Source organism: Macadamia integrifolia, chromosome 1 (assembly GCF_013358625.1).
Source record: "Macadamia integrifolia cultivar HAES 741 chromosome 1, SCU_Mint_v3, whole genome shotgun sequence".
NCBI classification, from domain to species: domain Eukaryota; kingdom Viridiplantae; phylum Streptophyta; class Magnoliopsida; order Proteales; family Proteaceae; genus Macadamia; species Macadamia integrifolia.
Window position 1 is genome coordinate 5,711,006 of NC_056557.1, and position 21,597 is coordinate 5,732,602.

Below are 21,597 nucleotides of genomic sequence, written 5' to 3' on the forward strand. Positions count from 1 at the left end.
TACACCCCTCAATGGGTTCCTTCTACATCTTCTCGGATGCGGCAACAAGCAGGAGACCAAAAGCCCTTGGGATTGGCTATGTTATCCTTGATCATCATGATAAGCAAATTAGATTGATTGTATTGGATCATTTGGCTCTTGCTCTAGCAGTGGTGAGTGAGGCCCTAGCCTTGCTGTTTGGATGGCACTCTACTTTGCTAGGCAACTTGGAATCTCCAAGATCCCCATCATCTCAGATCGCCTTACTCTTGTCAAGTGCTTGGCTCCTTCTCCCTCCCCTTCCTTCCTCCGTTGTGTGCATTGTTAAGGAAATTTTTTTGCTGAAATCCTCTTTCTCTTGCTATAATTTTGAAAATGTCAATAGGACAAAGAAAAGGATGGCTCGTTCTATGGCCAACTGGACTATTTTCTATCCTCAATACTTTCTCTTGTGAGTTTTCATATCTGTAGAATTTGTTAAACCTTGTATTGCCCTTTTTTACTTCAGGTCGGATAGAATTTTATTTGTATAAAAAAATAAATAAATAACACGATAGATTCAAAGGTGTCTCCTTTCCACTGGTGAGAATTTTTTTTTCCTTACAAAAAATAAAAATAGAACAAACCCCAAGGAGCCAAGCAATCTCACTCTGCGTGTGAGCCAATCATTGCCCAAGCACGTTCCAAAGCATGCCTGCATGGGATATTCGTGTGGAGTGCAAAGAGCCAAAGATTGAAATAACCCATGGTTGGGTTATTGGGTTGGGCAGTTGGGCCCATCTGACTTCTTACTTTGTGCCACCACCACACAATTATATGTACCAAAACTATAACAAAACAAGAAGCCTTCCTTTTTTGGTAGGCCCAATTTCCCTTATAAAAACTGGGACTACCACCAACTCGATTGATGTTGATCGCTTGAGATGATGGTCCATATGTAACATTTTTCTTTTCTTGGACCCTACTTTCCTTTCAAGTACTGGGCCCACAAACTCAATGATGTGGATAAAACCCTTTTGAGAATTGGTGATCAGCCAAGAAAGGGTCTGTAGTGAGTAGGTCTATGTTTATCATTTCGTAATTTGCATCGCACTGAAATCATGTGGACATTTAGACCCCTATAGTTCTTAATTGATATATCAATTTTTTAACCTAAACAAAGTTTCCCACATGGTATTACAGAATAATGAACAATTATGTGCTAGTATGAGGATGAAAATGGATAAATCAGTAAATATATGAGAGGATAAATGATTGAATTTAAATACATATCAATTAAGATAATCTCTTAAGACCCGACTTTAGACTTACTACATCATTCTTCGATGGAGCACAAATAGGTGTGCCAATAAAAAAAAAAGATCATTGTTCGTATAACAAAGGAATTTTTTTTTTTATAGCACTACCAAGAATATTTTTACCTTTCTCCGTTGTTATTATTATTATTATTATTATTATTAAAATTATTATTATTATTATTATTATTTTGTTCTCAATATTTGTCATTCTCAATTTTAATTTTTCTCCATCTATTCTCTTTCCAACTAATTGATTATCCATTAACAAGACTGCATTTACTATAAAGACTAGCATATAGCCCTAATGATTGAAACTCAAGTATGATTCTTGATTCTCGATGAGGACAATAATTTCATATTGTCAATTATAAAAATTAGGAGAAAGTATTACTTCACCAATGGTGAAAGAAACACATACAAATCCAGAGCTAATATTACTCCCCACGTCCCCTCATTTGTTAAAGGTTCAAAATACTCTTCATCGTTCTCTCACTTCCATTCCAATGCAATAATGACCATTGATGAAGGAATTCACCATGGGTCTAGGAAAACTTGGCACTAAAAATTAACAACACTTCTATATCTTTTTTTCTCTAGAAAATCATATGTATTAAATATAAAAAGAGAAATAATGAAAGAATGTACAAAAAAACTGAAAGGAGCCAAGAAAGCCCCAAACAGCCGAACAAGGGGATTGAGAATGAACCTCCTACTCCACCTTCAGCATTGCCATTAGCAGAAGAGGGAGAAAACACAACCCCCACACAAGAAAAAATTAAAAACATTTCATTAAGCCATCTTAAATTTAGGACGGCTCGAAGCATCCATATCTAGATCCATCTTGACCAAAGCCGACCATGTTGTCACTGGGGTTGAAGTTTCAAACCTAGCTACAGTCTTTGAGAGAAAATCAGAGATTGAATTTGCCTCTCCAAAACAATGACTGATTTTCCACTCCACACGACCACACTTCTATATCAGAACATGAGAAAAAAAAATTACCAGCTCTTTAAGTACATAACTTCATTATCTTTTTCATATAAATTCAAGAATAGTTGTAGAAAGAGTATCAAAGTGCAAAAAGCAACAACTGTTGTACCACTTAAGTGTAATCTTTGTTTTCTCTTTTTTCTTGTCAAATGAAACCCAAGAGATCCCAATCTAATCTCTTTGGCAATGTGATTGAGTTTCCACCAACATTCCGTACATAATACTTAATAGATTAATAGAACCAAGAAAAAGTATTTATGGCCTTCGTGTAAAACCACTATGATAAGTATTAGTGACATGGAACGATGCCGATGCTTCCTCTCAATCCTATATAGTGTGGTTTCTATATTATTTCCTTCACCCAAGTTGGATATTAGTATAATACATATATAATAAATTTACAAAACCATATGATGGGACGTGTACGGAGGTAGGAAAGTTTCCATATAATGGTGAACATGAACATATGCTTCATAATCATGATGGGAACTATTAATTGTTGTTTTTGACAACATCTCATCTGTCAAGAAAACTTTGTTATTTCATGGATTTTACTACACATAATATTAAAGGTAGAGTTTATCAAATGACATATTAATATGTTTTAAGTTTCATATTTTGATTTAAAATTTTCCTTGCAAATTTAGAGATTTGGGTATTGGTTCTTTCGAAGTGTTCAAGAAGCGACATATATGTACTTTAATGGAAATAAGAATGAGATTAATATTGACATATATCAATCTATGTCAAGCTTATCTAATTATAGCTATATATTAGTACGTACTTAAAACATAACAAATGCTTTTTGTTTAATATCAAACTGTCATCAATTAATACACAGATTTTAAATGGCCAAGTACCATAGAACATCCTTTGCCTAAGATTACGCCAATTTTATTTAATTAAAGCATACAATTTCAAATATGTTGATATAATTTTCATTGATAGTTTAAAACCATGAAGAAAAATATATAGAAACGCAACCATAAAACGATGTAAAAGATAAAAACAATAACAAATAATGCACACAGGTTTACGAGATTCGACAAGATTGCCTACGTCCTCAGTGAGATGAGATCTTGATTCACTATCAATGGAGAATAAGGTTATAGTGCTCGTCTTCACACTTTTTAGTATTGCTTGTATTACAGAGAAAGAAAACCTCGCTACAAATATATAGCGAAAAACTCTAATTCGTAAAGTACAAAACTGACCTCTAATAAAAAATTCGAGCAGGGGGTTGTGCCCTCTACACCCCCACTATGCAGGGGGCCTCCTGTCCTCCTTGCAACCCCCATAGCCAACTAATCAGTTAGCAGGACTGCCGTCCTGCCTGTCGAGGCACTTGCACCAATACTCCCTGGATAAAACTGTGATGGAATACAAAACATCGTACACCAACAAAAATGATGCTTATTCAAATGATGTGGAAGATGTGAAAGACTTTTTTTTTTTTTTTGGCGATGGGGGGTGGGGGAATAAATAAGAGCTTCATTCAGAAGTGAATAAAAAAATTACTATTGGCAAGCTAGTTCACAAATTCATGAGGAAACAGTTAGTCTAATGAGAAGACTGTTTATTATTGAACCTAAAGGAAAAATATAAGCATTACTGTACATATTGAGCGAAAATAGAAAAAGAGAGCATAGAGATTTGATTACCGAAATAAATAAGAGCTTCTTTTAGAAGTGAATAAAAAAATCACTATTGGCAAGCCAGTTCACAAATTCATGAGGAAACAGTTAGTCTAATGAGAAGACTCTTTATTATATAACCTAAAGGGAAAATATAAGCATTACTATACATATTGAGCGAAAATAGAAAAAGAGGGCAGAGAGATTTGATTACCGAACTAAATTAACCTTCCACCAGATAGAAAACAAATAGCAATCAGAGAAGAAAGAAAGAGTTACAAACAAAGAGATCATAACGAACCACTCTTCCCATCAATCCAATAGAAAAGCAATTACAACGTTCATGAAGAGAGAGGGAAAGACAGGGAGGAAAGTAAAACACCTTCTCTTATTTTACCTCCCTTTAGCACACTCATGTTTAGGTTGTGCGGAAAATGAAATATTCTCAATTTACTCTTTATGATCAAACTATGGGACCCCCCAGTAATTAGATCAGGTGCACTCCTTGATCTACGACCACCCTACTCTAACTACTGAATACACCCAACTACTGTCACACCAAACAATAAAATACCAAATCGAACAAGAAGAATAAATATCCAAAAAAAGTGTCCAATAAACTCAAGATTGATTCTTGAATGAGGACTCAGGACTCACCACAGATTTAACATCTGAAGAAAAGAAGTCCAGCATACGAACACACTTGATGATATAAACAAAGAATAATTCCAAATTAAAAAGAAAAATAAAATATTTGAATCATTGATTCTACCTTTAGTTGGATACGCTCAAATGTATCCATGCCTTGTTTATATGGGTAAGATGCTTATGCCGCAGCTATGAGTTATGGTATTATTGCAATGGGGATTATCACATAAAAATATTGTCTTTGGGTTCTATTAACATTTTTTGCTTATGCAAGAAAAAACAAATGGATTTATATGGATATCCTTTAATTACATACCCTAAAGAAGAAATGCTTGTCATTGTACTAACATGTTTAGAAGGTATTGAAAATAGAATTTCGTTTAGTTACCACAAACCCTAATTAAATTGTCAAGGATTTGAAACATTTGATTAGATTGATTTGCTTTTGTTAGCAACATTGAACAAAGGCAATATTTTAGAGTTTCAAACGAAATAAACCTTGATTACTCATAGATGTCATCTCTCTCTCTCTCAATGGGTGTTCATTTAACCGAAAAAAGCTAAAACTATATGGTAGTGACTAACCAAGCTACTATAATTAAAATAATAACAATAATAATAATAATTGAAGGATCAAGCACATGAGAGGGCATAACCCTTGAATGACATGAATCCTCCAAAAGCTTATGGTGACATCTCTAGTTACACCGTGATAGAATGTTTGAATTTTTTTTTTCACATTAAAAATAAAAAAAAATGTTGAAATTTAAACATTTTTTTATATGTAAAGAAAGGAAGGTAATAATCAAGAGGTTTGAATTGGAGACCTAATAAGTGTGATTTTTTTTTTTTGGTAATATGCCTGCGACCTTCGCACACCACAACTACACCAATTATGTTACGCAGTTGTTGTTTTAAATGTAAATATAATCATCAATAAAATAGGTAATAGGGATGATTGGCTGTAAATATTTAGGATGAATCACTTTGCAAAATGATGCTTTGATACTCGAAGCACTTTGATTACACCAATTAGTATCATAAGAAACTCCATAAAAAGATAATTGAAAAGGGTCATTTCCTCAGCTCTTTCTATCCCTCCACTCAAAGAAAAGGTATTCTTAACTTTTTTTTTTTTTTTTTATTAGTAACACAAGAACGATGAACAAAAAGAGGACAAATAGTAATATAAAACAATTGTAGCATTGTTAGCAGCTCTTCCACCAAAAAATGCCCCAGAACGATATTTTACAAAAAAAAACTTTAGTTGGTGGTGACAAAGAAATTTAGTGTCGTTTTTCTTCTATATGTTTAATGTTCATCATTGGATGGTTATCTTCTCTGATTTCTCATAGTAATTAAGAAGTGGGTTCAGTATTTTTTTAAATGGGGTTAGCAAGAATAATATTGAAAAAGGGTCATTGTTTTAGTCCAACTTTTATCTAGAAGATAAAATCATTAAAAATTATTTATCAGCTTAAGAAATATTTCACTTTACTTTTCGAATAATGAGCTAATCGATCCACTAAATGATTGTGTTTGTATCAAATAAATTTGTGAAAGGAAAATAAATTTCAAAATATTTTTTTTTTTGGTTTTCTTTATTTTTGTCTCTTATAAAGTTTGAACCATTAATTTTTGCGATGTTACATTATGTAATGCCAAGTAGTAAGAAATGTTTAGTTTCACATTATTTATAGAGGAGAGTTGAGTGAGATGTATATTGTGTAATGAGAAATATAAGGGTGGGGTTTCTTGGAAGAAAGACTCATTATGCTCTCTTATGCTGACATGCATGTCTCGATACATAATCTGACATTAAAAAATACAAAATATGCTACTAATTAATTCATTCCCATTGCGTTACTAATAAAAGAAATTTTTTATTACTGAACAAAGCAAAATGTGTTGATATGCTTTGTATTGTTGTTAGCATCCAATACTTACATATTAATGGACGAGCCACAATGGTACAATCCTCAATGATTAATTCATTTCCCATGCCATTAGATCAAGATAGAACTCCTTTAAGAGGGGAAAAGAGCTTGTTTAATATTTTGACGTGGTTAAAACAAAGGTAAAAAAAAATCTGTTATTGAAGGATCATATCAATCTTAAATATTCTAAATACAGAAGTGTGCAAATGCATCTTACCCTTGATACTTTGGGAATCCTATTGATCATAAGCCATCGTCGAGCATTTTGTAATTGTAAAAAAAGCAAACAACTAAATAGAATCACTAAATCATTTGAGTACAATCACCAACAATAGCCATTATAAATATAACCTACTTGGGTTGCTTTAGAGTTAGGCTCAAGTTGGATGTAAAGCATCCAAACAAACGGAGAGACAGTTCTAGGACCAAATTAGCCCGATCCCATGGTGAAGAGTCTCATCATTATAGACATCCAAACCCTCTTATTGAACCCATGAGACTTATTTAATTATTAATTTTTTTTTTTAGGGTGAAACATGAGGAGTATTTATCACCGTTAAGAATGAAAAGGTGGATGAAGGAAGAATCATTATAGACATCTAAACTTTATGATTGAATCTAAGAAGTGCATTTTCGATTATTAACAATAGTGTGTGAGAGTTAATGATAAACTCAAATCCAATTGAAGGATCACATCACCAATAAAGAAAGAATATTAATCATTATTGCAATCTAAAATGTTGGTCATTGAAAATGCTTAAGATTATAATATTGGTCACCAAACTTTAGTATAGAGGAAGTTCAAGGAATTTAGGTGTGGCATCATTGTGAAGGCCTAAGTAGATGAGGCAAAACAAAAATTGTTCCCATGCGAACGTATGTATTGCTAAAGCTTGAGCTTGAGAAAGGTGTAATGTTTGTCTATTCGTATTTCATAAAATGTAAGATAGAACATAATAGAGGCCTTTGAAGGTGAGCTGGAGAATTGCCAGTGTGAACATCCTTGAAGAGCATCTTCGGTAGCATTAAAATGGTCCAGCCAAGAATTAATGGATCTACTTTCCACCGAAAAGAACATCCTTGAAGTAATAATTTGACGTTAGAAGTGGGTAGTGTGATATAGAGACCTATAAATAATTGGGCATTTTCTCTTTAACAATTAGTTTTTTTAGGATAAAATTTTAACAAAATCCCTAACAAGTGCTATAAAAGCCAAGGTTTAGGACCAAGATTCTGGCGAGGATCAGGGCGTAGGAATTCTGTGTGATCTTAGTAACTCCTACATTTGTTTGTCTTGTTTCATTTGAGATTGATTGTTTGTAAAAATTAAGTGGACCAATGCGACCATGGGTTTTCTTAGGTTTTTTAGACCACCAAGTTGAGGCCTCTGTCTCTGAAGTCGTAGATTTACCCTCTTAGTATTGGATTCGGCTCCTCTCCTTAGTGCCTATAGCCCAGGTCTTGCCCATAGCTATTTGGGCGAGTACCATGTGACGAGGCAATGATTCAACGATTCTTGGTATCTCATTATCCGAGCCTTTATCGATGCCTCATTTTCTACGTCTTTCTCAAATCGTTGGATCATTGCCTCATCATGTGTGATTCGTCCAGGTAATTATGAGCCAAACTCGGCGGTAAGGAGAGGAGTCGGATCCTTAGTGTAAGGATTTACTAATAGATATTGGGATTGGTATCGTCAATACCGATATAAACCGGGCCCTATCAATCTTGATTGGACTGATTTACCCCTGTTTTTCCCCAAAAATAGATTTTTTTTAACACTTGGACCATCGGCCATGTATTCGGATCAGTTACTTCGCCTGTAACTGTCAGTGTTTGGACTTCTCTTAGTGACTCAGACTAGAAGTCCAACGACCCACGAGGCTGGCCTTCCACTCCCACGAGGCACGAGCCCTCACACCTTTTTTTTTTTTTTTTTTTTGGTAGGACTAAGGAGCCCTCTCACCTTACCTAAGGCCTTTTTACAGAAAGATTTTAACAAAATACCTTTTTAATTTTTTCAATCCTATCCATACACGTATGCATTCGTAAGATTTTTACCACGTGTCAAACAATTCTTCCATCTGTTACCCGGCAAATCCGAATGCTAAAATTGTATCCAATCAGAGGACTCCTTCGACCCACATCAGGTGCTAAATGGAGAGTACTAATGAAGATTTTTGCTCACTAATTACTCTACTTAAAGAAAACACCCAAAATTAATTAATCTTCTTCTTCGCTTCTAGGCCTCTTCGCATTCAGTCCAACTCCCACCTTTGATTGCTCTCTTCCCTTCTCTTTTCCGCTTATCGTTTTTCCGCCTCTTCGTAGCCTTCTTTGTCTGTGAGACTGTAAACTCTGTGTTTGGCGAAGAAGACACTGTTCCTTTTTCGTTTCCGTCAGATCTAACGTTTCCATTTAGGTTTAAACAATCGGTTTTTTTCATCTCTTGTGCCCCTCCTTACTGTTCCTCTTCAGATTTTCCTGAAAGATTGTGAGATTCTGATTTTAAGCGACTCTGATCTTCCGATTATTGACCAGAGTCGGAAGTTCAGTGGATTTGGTCTTGTGGATTCATCGCAATTGGCTTTAATAGGAAATCTTGTGTTGATTTTGGGTTTTACGATCTGATTTGGGTTTCAAAGAGGTAAATTAAGGTTTTCTCTGCGGAGATGTTGGGGGCCGGATTGCAGTTTGGGCGTGCTCATGGAGAAGATCGGTTTTACAATCCGGCGAAAGCCCGGAGGAATCATCATCATCAACAACAACAGCAGCAGCAGCAGCAGCAGCAGCAACAACAGCAACAGCAACAGCAACAGCAACAGCAGCAACCACAACAGCAACAGGTTCATAGAACTAGGAGTAGTGGAACTGTGAACACCGCGGTGGTGACGAAGGGCAAGGCCGTAATTTCAGACAACAGAGAGCCGGAGAACCGAGCGGTATCTGAAGAGACTTCGAAGCCTTTGGCTATGCCGGCTTCAGAATCAGTTACAGCTTCTCCGAGTAATCTCGATCGCTTTCTGGAGTCAACAACACCATCTGTTCCTGCGCAGTACCTCTCTAAGGTTCATTTATCCGATCAATTACTTTTGACTTTCTTTTCGATTTTTGATTCCCATTATTTATTTACTATTATAATTTTTTTTGCAGACAAGGATGAGAGGGTGGAGGACTTGCGATGTCGAATTCCAGCCTTTCTTCACCCTCGGTGATCTTTGGGAGTCTTTTAAGGAATGGAGTGCATATGGAGCAGGTGTGCCTTTGATACTGAACGGCAGTGATTGTGTTATTCAATATTATGTCCCGTATTTGTCAGGCATCCAAATATATGGTGACTCAAGGTCGTCGGCAAAGTCGAGGTACTAATGATGTTCGTGTATATCTATTTATGTCTTTGCCCCAGACGAACAATTACTTGGCAACTTAATGCATTTTAAGCTTTGATGAATGCCTAAGGAATAGATGTGTAGCCTTTCATTTTATTTCCCACCTGATGCTTTTTTACTGTGTATTCTTGCAATCTGTTTATGTTATCTGAAGTATTGTTTTTTGTGCCTTTTATATGCAATGTTGGTTCCTTGAAGTAGATTTTTTCAATTGACGCTTGTTCAGTTCATGTTGTGTGTTTCTTTTTCTGCAATTGTGCCATGCAATACATAATTACCTGCCATTGTTGTGTTGAAACTGGGGTCTATATTTATAATTTTCTTTGTTGTGAAAACGAGCTACTGTGAAGCAGTATCATGGACATAAGAGAATCATAGTGTTAGTGTGTGAGTGTATCTGTAGGTTCCTTCGATGTGAAGTGGGGTCGATTTTGGTCTCTCCTGAAAGAGAATCACTCGAGAGGTTTTGCATTCTCTGCTCTTTAACTCGCCCAAAAATTAGTTTTTTTCTTTGGTTGCATGAGTTTTTTATTCTGGTTGTTTGGGAGCTAGTTACCTGGATTTTTCATGAGAAAGCTTCTCCGAGTTGGCAAGGATGTCACTCTTCGCATTTGTTAAGAGGGTAAAACTCAATTGAATGGCCAGGCTATTAAGGTGTACCATCTCATTCTGCCTCGGAGAATGATGATAATAAAGAGCGTACCTGGTGCACGAGACTCCCGCATGTGCGAGGTCTGTGGGTGGGGGGGGGGGGAGGAGAACTACGCAGCCTTACCTCGAGAATGTCGAATTCTTTTTTGACTACTTGACCACTAGGTCGCTACATTTGTACCTTTACCATTCGACCAAGCGCACCAAGTGGAATGCTAATGTGGTGTCCTTATTAGGAATATTAATGATCTAAAGTAATATCTTCTTTAAACTTACGAATGTAAGATTTTAGTTTATCCCTCATCTATATTATATTGTCGTTGCAGATATAATTTTTGGTACAACAAGAACTGCTATTTATTATCCATTTAAGAGAATGAAAAGAAAGTGTACACCTTTGGGGGTTTAAAATTCAGGGTGGAGGCCGGGTGGAGACCCAGACTGAAGAGAGGAGAAAAGAGGCAGCTCCTCTTGCTATATAGGTTACTGTGTTGGTTGCAGATAGAAATCTGTGGGTTGTTTTGTTAGAAATTGTATTTATTTTCATTTATTTCAAGAAAGCATCTCCCTTTTTCTATTCTGTGGCCATAGCTGGTGTCTTTTTTTTTGAAAGGAGAATCGTGCTTTTTTCCAATTTTCCAAAATTCCAGGATTCTCTTTTTAATGCAGGATCAATTAGGTTTGGTCCAGATCTGAACCTTTTCAGTTTGATGTAGTTTACTACAGAATCAGTATATTGTTCACGTGGACAGTAACACGTGACCAGCCTTGCGTGTGGAATTTTCTGGTTTCCTTTAAATCCAGGATTTGTAGGATGAGGTAATACATCTTGTGGTTGTTTGGCATCCTGATTTTCAGGAACCTAATCTCCAATCTAGATGTGGGGTCCGTTGGTTTATTTTATTTGTTATTTCTTTTGAGATTCAGTAATTGTGTCAGCTGAGGAAACTCCCAAGCTGTTGGTTATGATTGAGATTAGATGTATATGGATAGTCAAAAATCTGGATTCGATACAAATTTGTATCTGTTTATCTGGATAATTGGATATCAGATACGATTTAAGATAGCTTTTGCTATCTGAATGATTATCGATATAGATAATATCTGAAGCAGATACAGTTAATCATGTTATCTGAATGATTAAGTTGTAAACAATGTGAATATTATTGAAGCAGATACAATTAATCATCCTATCTGAATGACTTAAGTTGTAATCAATGTGAAAATGCTGAAGCAGATACAGAATATTATTGAAGCAGATACAGAATATTGATGTATCTGCTTCAGTAATTTTCGCATTGATTACAACTTAATATTATCTATAATTCAAGAACTTAGAGGGCGGACCTCAGTGCAATGGTAAGGTTGCTCCATTGTGGGTTTGAGTCAGGATATAGCCTCTCTGCAAAACTGGGGTAAGGCTGTGTATATTATGACCCTCCCTAGACCCCATAGTGGTGGGAGCCTTGTGCACTGGGTACACCCCCCTTTTTTATATAGGGATTTAGGCTTTATATATTCGAATCTAGATATCCGGCTCCTTGGTGGATACAAATTTAGATAATCAAATGAAATGTCTGTTGGATATCAGATTGAATTCAGATACGGTATATATTGCTGTATCCGTTTCGAATTCTCTTTGTTTACGTCCCTAATTGAGATTAGTTTCCTTGTTAGCACAGGTTGTTTGTTATTAGTTTTCTTAGATAGATTATATCTAGTCTGTGGTTGGAGGGTTTATAGTCCTTTTCTGTTTTGGTTCCCTTCTTTTTTTTTTTTTTTTTTTTTAAGTCTGGTTTTTTCCATTGTGGTCAAGGTTAGCTATAAATATATTTTAAGCGGCTCAGCCTTCATATGATTGAATGGATAATTGATTTAGTTTATTGTTATAGACTTATAGTGCGATTGTTGTCTCTTTCTCCCTTCTCTTTCCTTTCATCTCTCTTCTAAAATTGCTATTCACGACCCACCACTAGCAGATCCATCTCCATGATCTGCATCAACTTGGTATTAGAGCCAAACCTGGACGTAGAGACCATGGATCCTACCTCTTGTTTGTTATTCGCCAACAAATTCAAGTAATGCAAGAGTGTTGCAAGAGAACTTGCAAAAGGTTGGAGCAAATCTCAAAGAGACTCAGCAACAATCCAAGGAATTTAAGAATTAATTGCTAGTCATATTCGATCATATGGAATTATCATTTGACAAACTAAGAGTGTACCCATGTCTAAACATGCTTACGCGTCTTAGTACTAAGTTTGTGAGCTGATCTACGGGCACCCTTGTTTCTTTGATCTATGATCAACTAGCTGTCTTTTCTTGGTTGCTATGGAATTTCATTTGACAAACTAATTTCATTCATTGAGCTATGGGTGGAAGAGTAAGAAGACAAGCCACCGATGTTGAAAGACCAAGTGGCTCCAGTTATCATTGGAGACCCATGGAGGAACATAAGATGTTGGTTCTTTTGATCGAACCAATCAAATTTGTATTTCCACATTTCGACTTCAACAACAGACCAATTATCATTGATTTTGTATCATTGGATTGTGGTTCGATCGTTGGTTTTGTTGGGTCAAGGAGAATGATTGCTGATCATGTATCAAAGATCTTCCCGTTCTACAAAACTCTTAAGGGCTTGTTTTTTCTAACAAGGTGGGAGTAAATTGTCCAGAATTAGTGCCTTTTCGGTTTGATTTGGTTTACTATAGAACCAGTTTACTGTTCACGTGATCAGCCTTGCGTGTGGAATTTTCTGGTTTCATTGAAACCAGGATTTGTGGGACCCATTTGAAGAGGTATCACAAGTTGCGAATATTTGGATTCATGGTTCTCAGGAACCCAATATCTAGTCGAGGCATGGCGTCAAATTTTTTTTCTTGGTGCAAACGTAGAGTCCATTGGGTCCTTTTATTTATTATTCATATTTAAATTAAGTGTCTGTGTTAGCCAAGGAAACTCCAGAGCGTTGGGTTACGATTGAGATTAGTTTCCTAGTTAGCATAGCTTGTTTATTATTAAGTTTCGTAGTTAGATTAGATTACCTTATAGTTTATGAATGGGAGATTTTAAAGTCCTTTTCTGTTTTCATTTGTTTTATTTAGTGTGCAAGTCTGTCCAGGTCACACTAATGGCATGCATGGAGTTTCCTAATTTATCTCTATTTTTTCTTTGTTTTCATTTCTTAAGTTTGTTTTTGTCCAATCAAGCCAAGGTTGTTATTAATATATTGTAAGCGGCCCAGCTTCCATATGGTTGGATGAATCAAATTGATTTTGTTTATTGTGATAGTGAGATTGTTGCCCCTCTTCTCTCTCTTCTCCCTCTTATCTTTCATCTAAAATTATTGTTTACAGCCCACCATCAGTATATTTATCGCTCCGTTTGCAGCACCTTGGTGGTAGAGCCAAACCTGGCTGTAGATATCATGGATCCTACTCCCTTGTTTGCCATCCACCAATAAATTCAAGATGTGAAAGAGAACTTGCAAAAGTTTGAAGCAAATCTCAAAGAGACTCAACAATAATGCAAGAAATTTAAGAATTTATTGCTGGCCCCATTCAATCGTATGTAATCTTCATTCAACAAACTGATCTCAATCATTGAGAAATGGGTGGAAGAGCAAGAAGATGAGCCACCGATATTGGAAGACCAAGTGGCTCCATTTGTCATTGAAGAACCACCCATGGAAGAGCATTAACTGGTTGATCTTTTGATTGAATCCGTTGAATTTGTACTTCCACATTGCGACTTTAATAATATACTCCTTATTGTCGATTTCGTAGCTTTGGATCATAGTCTAATCGTTAGTTTCATTGGTTAAGGAGAATGGTAGCTGATCGTGTGTTGAAGATCCTCCCCTACAACTCAGCCTTATCCCAATTAAATGGGGTGAAGGTTTAAAATCTCGATCTCGCCCCTAGTCTCGCTAAACCAAAAATTAGAGATATGGCGAGATCTTATATTTTTTCCCGGGTGACTCGATGATTGGTCTCAATGACCATATGATCTTTATAGCCCTTGAAACATCAGGTTTTTAAAGATCAAACCCAAAATGGTACTTCGACTTCGTACCCTATGTAAGTAATCTTCAAACCTCACCCTTTGCTATTCCGCAATAAAAACAGCGAACTTTTGACTTTGACCATGTTTCTATGGAAAAAAAAAATGGTTTTGAGAAGTTTTTACCTAAAACTGTTTTTTTGAAGAAAGGATCTCTAGAGGTTGATGGTGAAGTGATAATCTCCAATCTCCTAGTGTTGAAGTTGTTAATCTACTTTGTAGAGGAGAAATTTGGCAAGAAATACAACCAAAATCTCACTTTTTCTTCACAGTAGGGCGAGATAGGCGAGAGATGTCGAGTTGGGTCGAAATTATGTATATGTCCCATGTGATTTGGTCTCAAGTTGAGTCAAGTCCAAGATATTTACTGAGATCTCAACCGAGATATTGTACATTTTATGTATCGCTTCTCATCTCATCTCGTCTCGTCATTTTCAGAAGAGAGACAATAGGCATCTCGCCAAGTTCTTAAACCATGAATGGGGTTGGCTACATGGACCATGTTCCTCCAATTAGTTCTACTCAAAGCCATACAAGATTCAATCCTAAGCTATACATGGAGCCTGTTCCTCCAATCGGTTCTGCTCAAAGCCATACAAGATTCAATCCTTAGCTATACATGTCTTTACTCACTACTTCTATGGTCATTTTAGGCCTGCCTCTAGGTCTTTTAGCTCCTTCAGTTTGCAATAAATCACTTTTCCATACTGGAACATTTAGAGGCTTCTGTTGCATATGTCCATGCCACCCATGGAAAAGCATAAATCGGTTGAACTTTGGGTCGAATCTGTCGAATCTGTGCTTCCACATTGTGACGTCAACAATGGACTCATTGTTGATTTCGTAGCTTTGAATCATAGTCTGATTGTCAATAGGAACAACCATTGTGTAGCTTTGAATCATAGTCTGATCGTCAATAGCAAAATGGTTGTTGATTGTGTCAAAGATCCTTCCCACTCTATAAATTTCAAGGGAGACTTTTTTCAAACAAGGAGGGAATAATGCAGGATATGATAGTTAGGATATGTATGCATCCCTTAGTTGTTATGGAAACTCTTTCAGATTGTCACTAACTAGAAGGATGGACAAAGTCGGGGTCTCGAGGAGGAAAGTTTTCTTTGGACCTTTAAAACCCCAATCTTGCCACATTTGTTTTTGCTGCCTTCTTGTCATATAAGTGCTCAAGGTCCCCAATATTTTATTGATTTATTTATTTTTGTTATACAAGGTCTGTAATTCTGTTTCTTTTAGTTTTCTAGCTAGCCTTGTGTAGCTTGAATATTGTTTTAGTAATTTTTATGTTAGAAATTTTGTTATGGTAACCGATGAAATTTTCCATTCTAGGAATATATATTTCTTTCCATTTGGGAAGACAAGTTTGAAGCTTTTTACAGTTTATAGAAGCTGTTAATGGTTCAGGAGATAGAAAACAAGGACATTAGGAGTATGATATTTGAGGCTTTGCAAGTTTAATTTCTTAATGGTATTCCAAGAAATTGGTTACAGGCTATGAAAATTCTCTTTGGGGGGATGATAAATCTGACTGGGATGTGTTCCAAGGTCAGGCTTAACAGATCAAATCTGTTTCCTCCTTTCACTTTATATGTGCCCTCTGTGCTCGTTGTTTTGAAATAGTTAATTGAAGTGTTTTCTTCTACAGTTTGCTGCTGTAAGAAATGAACTTCTGGTTGTGTCATTAGTGATGCTGAGTCTAATTGTTGGAAAGGAGTGACATTGTATGTCATACCCTCTTTTATCTTCATTATAAAGGATAAAAATAGCATAAGAGGAGTCTAATGCATATTAATTAGGACAATCTGAAAGTGATATGCTCCTTGAGGTTTGGAGGAAGATCCTTATCTGATGGCTAGAATTGGATCAAACCTGATCTCTCAGATCTAACGGCCAGATTTTGAGATGATAACTTCCGAATCTCAATTACCATACTCCGGACCGAAAAATTAGACATAACATATGATGGTAGGTAGTGAGAAGAAAAATAATAATATTTTCTAGAAAATGAGATCAATGGATACTGCCGAGATAAGTGAATATTGTGGAGATAGAAAATTAGAAAGCTAGATCCTAAGATTTAGATCTGAAACTATCATTTGATGGAAGGAAGGAGGAAGAGAGAGAACACTAACGATGGTTGTTGAGGAGAGGGAAGACAGCTCGTATTTGGGAGAAAATAAGGAGAAAACAATGTGTGATTGGAGGGAGAGATTAACAAGAGATGAGATAGAATCTTTTTTTCTGTCCAAAATAAGAAAGAGATAAAAGAGGAGAGAAGAGAAAAGAAAGTAGCAGCTGTGTGAGGGAGTAGCCAGCTCTTTTTTTTTTTGGGGGGGCGGGGGGGAGGGGGAGGGGGAGGGGGTGATTCTGTGGGAAAACAGTTATTTTGATATACCTGAACACTACCTGGATTTTGTACTTTTAAGAGTAAATAGTTTATTGATATAAAAAATTAAAAGAAAGAGATGGACGCAAGCTGGGACAGGGATGATGGGCTTTAACTTGGTAAATACCAATTAAACTGAACAGTGAAGTAATTGTTGGAGTCGCACAGGCCACTATTATAGTTCTAATAAAAAGATTATTTTAGTAGTCATATGGAAAGTATGATTGACCTGCTGTTGAGAAACCTAGAGAAAGTTTGTAAATCAGACTTCCTGAGCAAGATATTGGCTGAATTCAAGAGAGATGCAAATAGAAGTTAACCACAAAGTTTCGGAGCAAACTAGTTGATATCTTATGAGATATAGCATATCAAACAAGCTGAAACTTGACTAAAAAACAGGGTATCTGCCGATCTAGAAACAAGTGGAATAGAAGAAGAAGCAAGAAATAAGAACTGGACGACAATAAGACCTTTTATGAAGACTAATTGTGAACCAGGGCAAATCCAGTGGGAGATTAGCTTAATGGTGTCACAGGGAATTTGAACAAGAACAAGAAACTGAGAAACTTCAATAACTTAAGAAAGGAAAATTAGATAGGTCTGAATTTTGCAAATAGAATGTGCCTGTAAATTTTGATTCAATTCTGACAGTTGGATCTCAAGTTATAATCATACTGTAACTAGGAATCCCAAAAAACTGCAGAATTGGTGAGGAAATTTAAGGAGTTCAAAACAGAGTTGAGTGAGAAATTCACTCAGACAATAAAAAAGAGCATACCCAGAGCACAAGGCTCACGCCACTTGGGGGGTCATAATGTACGTAGCCGAACCCCTGCTTTGCAGGGAGGCTGTTTCTCGACTCGAACCCGTGATCACATGGTCGCAATGGAGCAACCTTACTGTTGCACCAAGGTCTGCCCTCAAACAATATAATAGCAATTAATAATAAGGGTGTACCTAGTGCATGAGGCTCCCGCCACGGCGGGGTCTGGGGAGGGTCATAATATACACAACCTTACGCCCTGCTTTGCGGAGAGGCTATTTCCCCTGAGTATACTTGGATGATATAGAATAAATTGAAGGGAAAAAGATTGAAGAACAGATAAGATAATAAATAGGGCAGGAATCTATCTAACCTGTGGTTTTGGAGTTCACCAAAAACCAGTGAAGAGAATCCACCAAGGAATCCACTGTAGTTTTTACTCAGAATCTACAAGTAACAACACTGAATCGACAATATTAAGAAATGAACCCACTGAAAAAATTCTAAAAACTGATTCTTTATTTCTTAAATCTTTGTGCCTGAATGGCTGGCTATATAGATTTTTTATTAAACTCTCAAAATCTGACTAGAATTAGCTTGAACCAACTAGTAGTCAAATTAGCTACCTACTTAATTGACAAATATTAGACTTAAGCAATTCCTATTCTGTCTAGGACTCCATCTTAAACAGCTAATATAGTAAATCCATTGCTTAAAACAACTCCTATTCTAACCAGGTCTCCAACTTTAATTAATTAATGAAGTGAATCCCGTATTTCTAGGTCTTGCCTTATTTTAGGACCATTGAAGTGTCCTATTACGATGAAAACCCATTGGACTAAAGGCCCAACATGTATAGAACCCAATCCAAAGCTTATTTCCACTTAAATAAGCCGATTTATGTGATTATCTACACCATGTTTGGAGAGAGTACTTGTGATAGAAGGATTCAGATTAACCAAGAAGAAAGAGGGGGGAAAAAAAAAAAACAGTTACACGACCAGCCGCTCAGCAACACATGAAAATCAAAATTCTTCTATTAATTCTACTATGTATTTGATGCGGGGAGGGGGTGCTTACATATATATAGCTGCTAACCAAGCCAATCTCAACTCACACTGGACCCCTAGTTGCAAACTAAAACTAAATAAAATATTGAAAAGCAAACTGACTCAGCTATTGATGCAGATAAATCAGAAAAGTGGGCTTATTTGGTGGAATTAAACCTTGGGCTTGGTTACATATGTGTTGGGCCTTTAGCTCATGGGGTTTTTATTTTAGTGTTCTGAGTTAGAACCCCCAATTACTCTTCAATGACTAAACTATCCTTGCTGGGAATGGGGAGAAAAATTTGTTCCTGGTTCTCCTTGACCTGGGCTTCCAAATTGGATGGTGCTTATCCGTCCAGGCCTCTACAGCTGCATCATCTTAACTAATGGGAGCAAATCTAGGCTGCTGGATCTGGATCGTGGAGTGTTTCTACATCATTGCCTTGTGAGAAAAGGAGTGCTTTGGCTCCATCTATAGCCTCGTACTTCAACTGCAACCAAAAATATGTGAAAGACCGCACCTTTGCTGGCTTTTTTGGAAATCTCTAACTTGATGTCTTAGTGTCGTAGTTTTTCTGCTTTCTGAAGTCTGTAATGCTATACTGTTACCTATCCTTTGAATGCTCCTGTAAGGAGAAGTGACCATTGAAGAGTTGGTAAGGAGACATGCAAAAGCTCGGTCTAAGATCCTAGTATACATCAAACAGAGCTATTTGGAGGGCAAAGATCCATGTTGCCGATCGCTTTTAGGTGGGATGTCCCAGAGGTGTTGCTTTGTTTCCTTCCCATTTCTTTTCTCCTTTCTTTCCTTCATTTTTATTTTGCAAACTTGTCCATCGTGGATCCATGTAGCCGACCCCCGTTAGTTGGGTTAAAGCTTTGTTGTTGTTGTTCTGTCTCAGACAGTGCAAAAGTGTTTTAAGGGGTTTCGAAAGCTTAAGAAATATAACAATAGAGTAACGGCCCGTTTGATAACATTTCTGCCGTTTCTGTTTTAAGAAACGGAAGAAACATAAATTTCCGTTTCTATAAACAGAAACGGAATTGAAGGTGTTTGATAAGTCATGTTTTTAGAAGTCGATGGTAACTAGTGAAAGAATTGCCACGAGTCGTTTCCAGAAACGGCGAAACAAGTTCAACTTGTTTCGCCTGGGTCGTTTCTTGAACCATAAATAAGTAAAAGTTTCTATTTCTATTTCTAAAAATAAGTGAAATGAAACAGTTTTATCAAACGGTTTTTGCTCCGTTTCTGCTGTTTCTGGAAACAGAAACGGCAGAAACGCGTTTCTTGAAACGTTATCAAATGGGCCCTAAGTTAATGGTTAAAATGCATCAAAAGGAGCTTTTTTTTTGTGATCTAAAATATTTTAGGTGGATTTGATTCCCCTGTTGGCCCTGTTTTCGTGTTTATATGCTGTGTGGTTATCTTTGTTTGATGTTCTCTTATGCTATAGGCAAACTGGGGAAGACACTGATGGTGATTATTTCAGAGATTCAAGTAGTGATGGAAGTAGTGATTGTGAACTTGAAAGAGGCATGAAATCCTCAAGGGAGCTTTGGAATCGTCACCATCTAATCAGTGAGGTCCCTCTTCGTATGGACAGGTTATCTCTGTTAGACAAGCACATTTCTACACAAGAAGGCTCTTCTAGTGATGATGGTGAAGCTGGGAATTCGCAAGCTTCCTTGCTTTTTGAGTTTCTTGAACAGGATCCTCCTTACAGTCGAGAACCTTTGGCTGACAAGGTAAGTTGTTTCTTTTTTATCTGTCCCTGCCTTGCTTTCTCATCTGTTGCTTTTCCATTAAGGATGTTCTTGCCCGCTGATCGTACCTTACTGTTGCACCTCTGATGTCACAGATCTCAGATCTTGCATGCCGATTTCCTGGACTAAAGACACTCAGAAGTTATGATTTGCTTCCAACTAGTTGGGTCTCAGTGGCATGGTAAGATTTTCTGTTAGCACATCACATCTACTTGTTTCATAGTAGGCATATTGACTCAGTAGGTTTGCTTGATTTGTTTTAGGTATCCGATATACAGAATACCCACAGGACCAACATTAAAAGATCTGGATGCTTGCTTTTTGACATTCCATTCTCTTTCTACACCTATTCGAGGTAAAATTAAACTCTTTAATTCTTTCTTCCAAGGCAATCTGCTTTTGTGTATGCAAGTGACAGGGAAGGCATACATTATCACTTGAGAAAACATACCACATATAGTAAATGACCTTGTTTTATATTGAAAATTCCTCATTCATTTGGCATAGGTTATGTATATATGAATTTAGTAGGATGGCAGAATACTCTTCATACATTCATATGGTCCATTGGCTTGTTCAGTTAACTTGATTCATGCATTTTGACTTCTTGTAGGTGCTGGAAGTGGACAGGCTCCCGTTGTTACCTGTCCTAATGGGATGGAAGATGTCCCCAAGATTTCCTTACCTGTTTTTGGCTTGGCCTCATATAAGTTCAAGGGGTCAATGTGGACTCCAAACGGTGGATGTGAGCGTCAACGGGCGAACTCACTCTTGCAGGCTGCAGACGACCGGTTAAGGCAGCTTCAAGTCAATCACCCAGACTTTCAATTCTTTGCTTCACATGGCACATCCTGTAGGTGAAAAGAGAAAATGTTATAGCTGCATTGTCTCTTCCATTCGAAAAGGTCCAACCTATCCATGGTTAATTCAACAGTAAACTGAGGATTGCCATTCCGAAAATCTTGATGGAACCCTCTTATGGATTTCCCTCAGGTTGTTTTCCTGTTATCTTTGTGATTGTGGGGGGAAAAA

The 21,597-nt window shown here is 36.7% G+C and overlaps 1 protein-coding gene across 3 annotated transcripts in view; it reads left to right on the forward strand.

Annotated features, from left to right (window-relative positions):
• Window positions 1-8,687: 8,687 nt before the first annotated feature.
• The window catches only part of LOC122078300, a 15,615-nt gene continuing 2,705 nt past the window's right edge, over window positions 8,688-21,597 (forward strand). The window contains exons 1-6 of one of the 3 annotated variants that reach the window (XM_042644240.1): window positions 8,688-9,554; window positions 9,640-9,848; window positions 20,292-20,547; window positions 20,661-20,746; window positions 20,829-20,920; window positions 21,179-21,418. In XM_042644240.1, coding sequence (XP_042500174.1) covers window positions 9,159-9,554; window positions 9,640-9,848; window positions 20,292-20,547; window positions 20,661-20,746; window positions 20,829-20,920; window positions 21,179-21,418 — 1,279 coding nt within the window. In that variant the 5' untranslated portion in view covers window positions 8,688-9,158. Of the gene's footprint in view, window positions 9,555-9,639; window positions 9,849-20,255; window positions 20,548-20,660; window positions 20,747-20,828; window positions 20,921-21,178; window positions 21,419-21,597 lie in introns of all 3 variants that reach the window. The other 2 variants (XM_042644245.1, XM_042644233.1) reach the window with 2 other exon arrangements.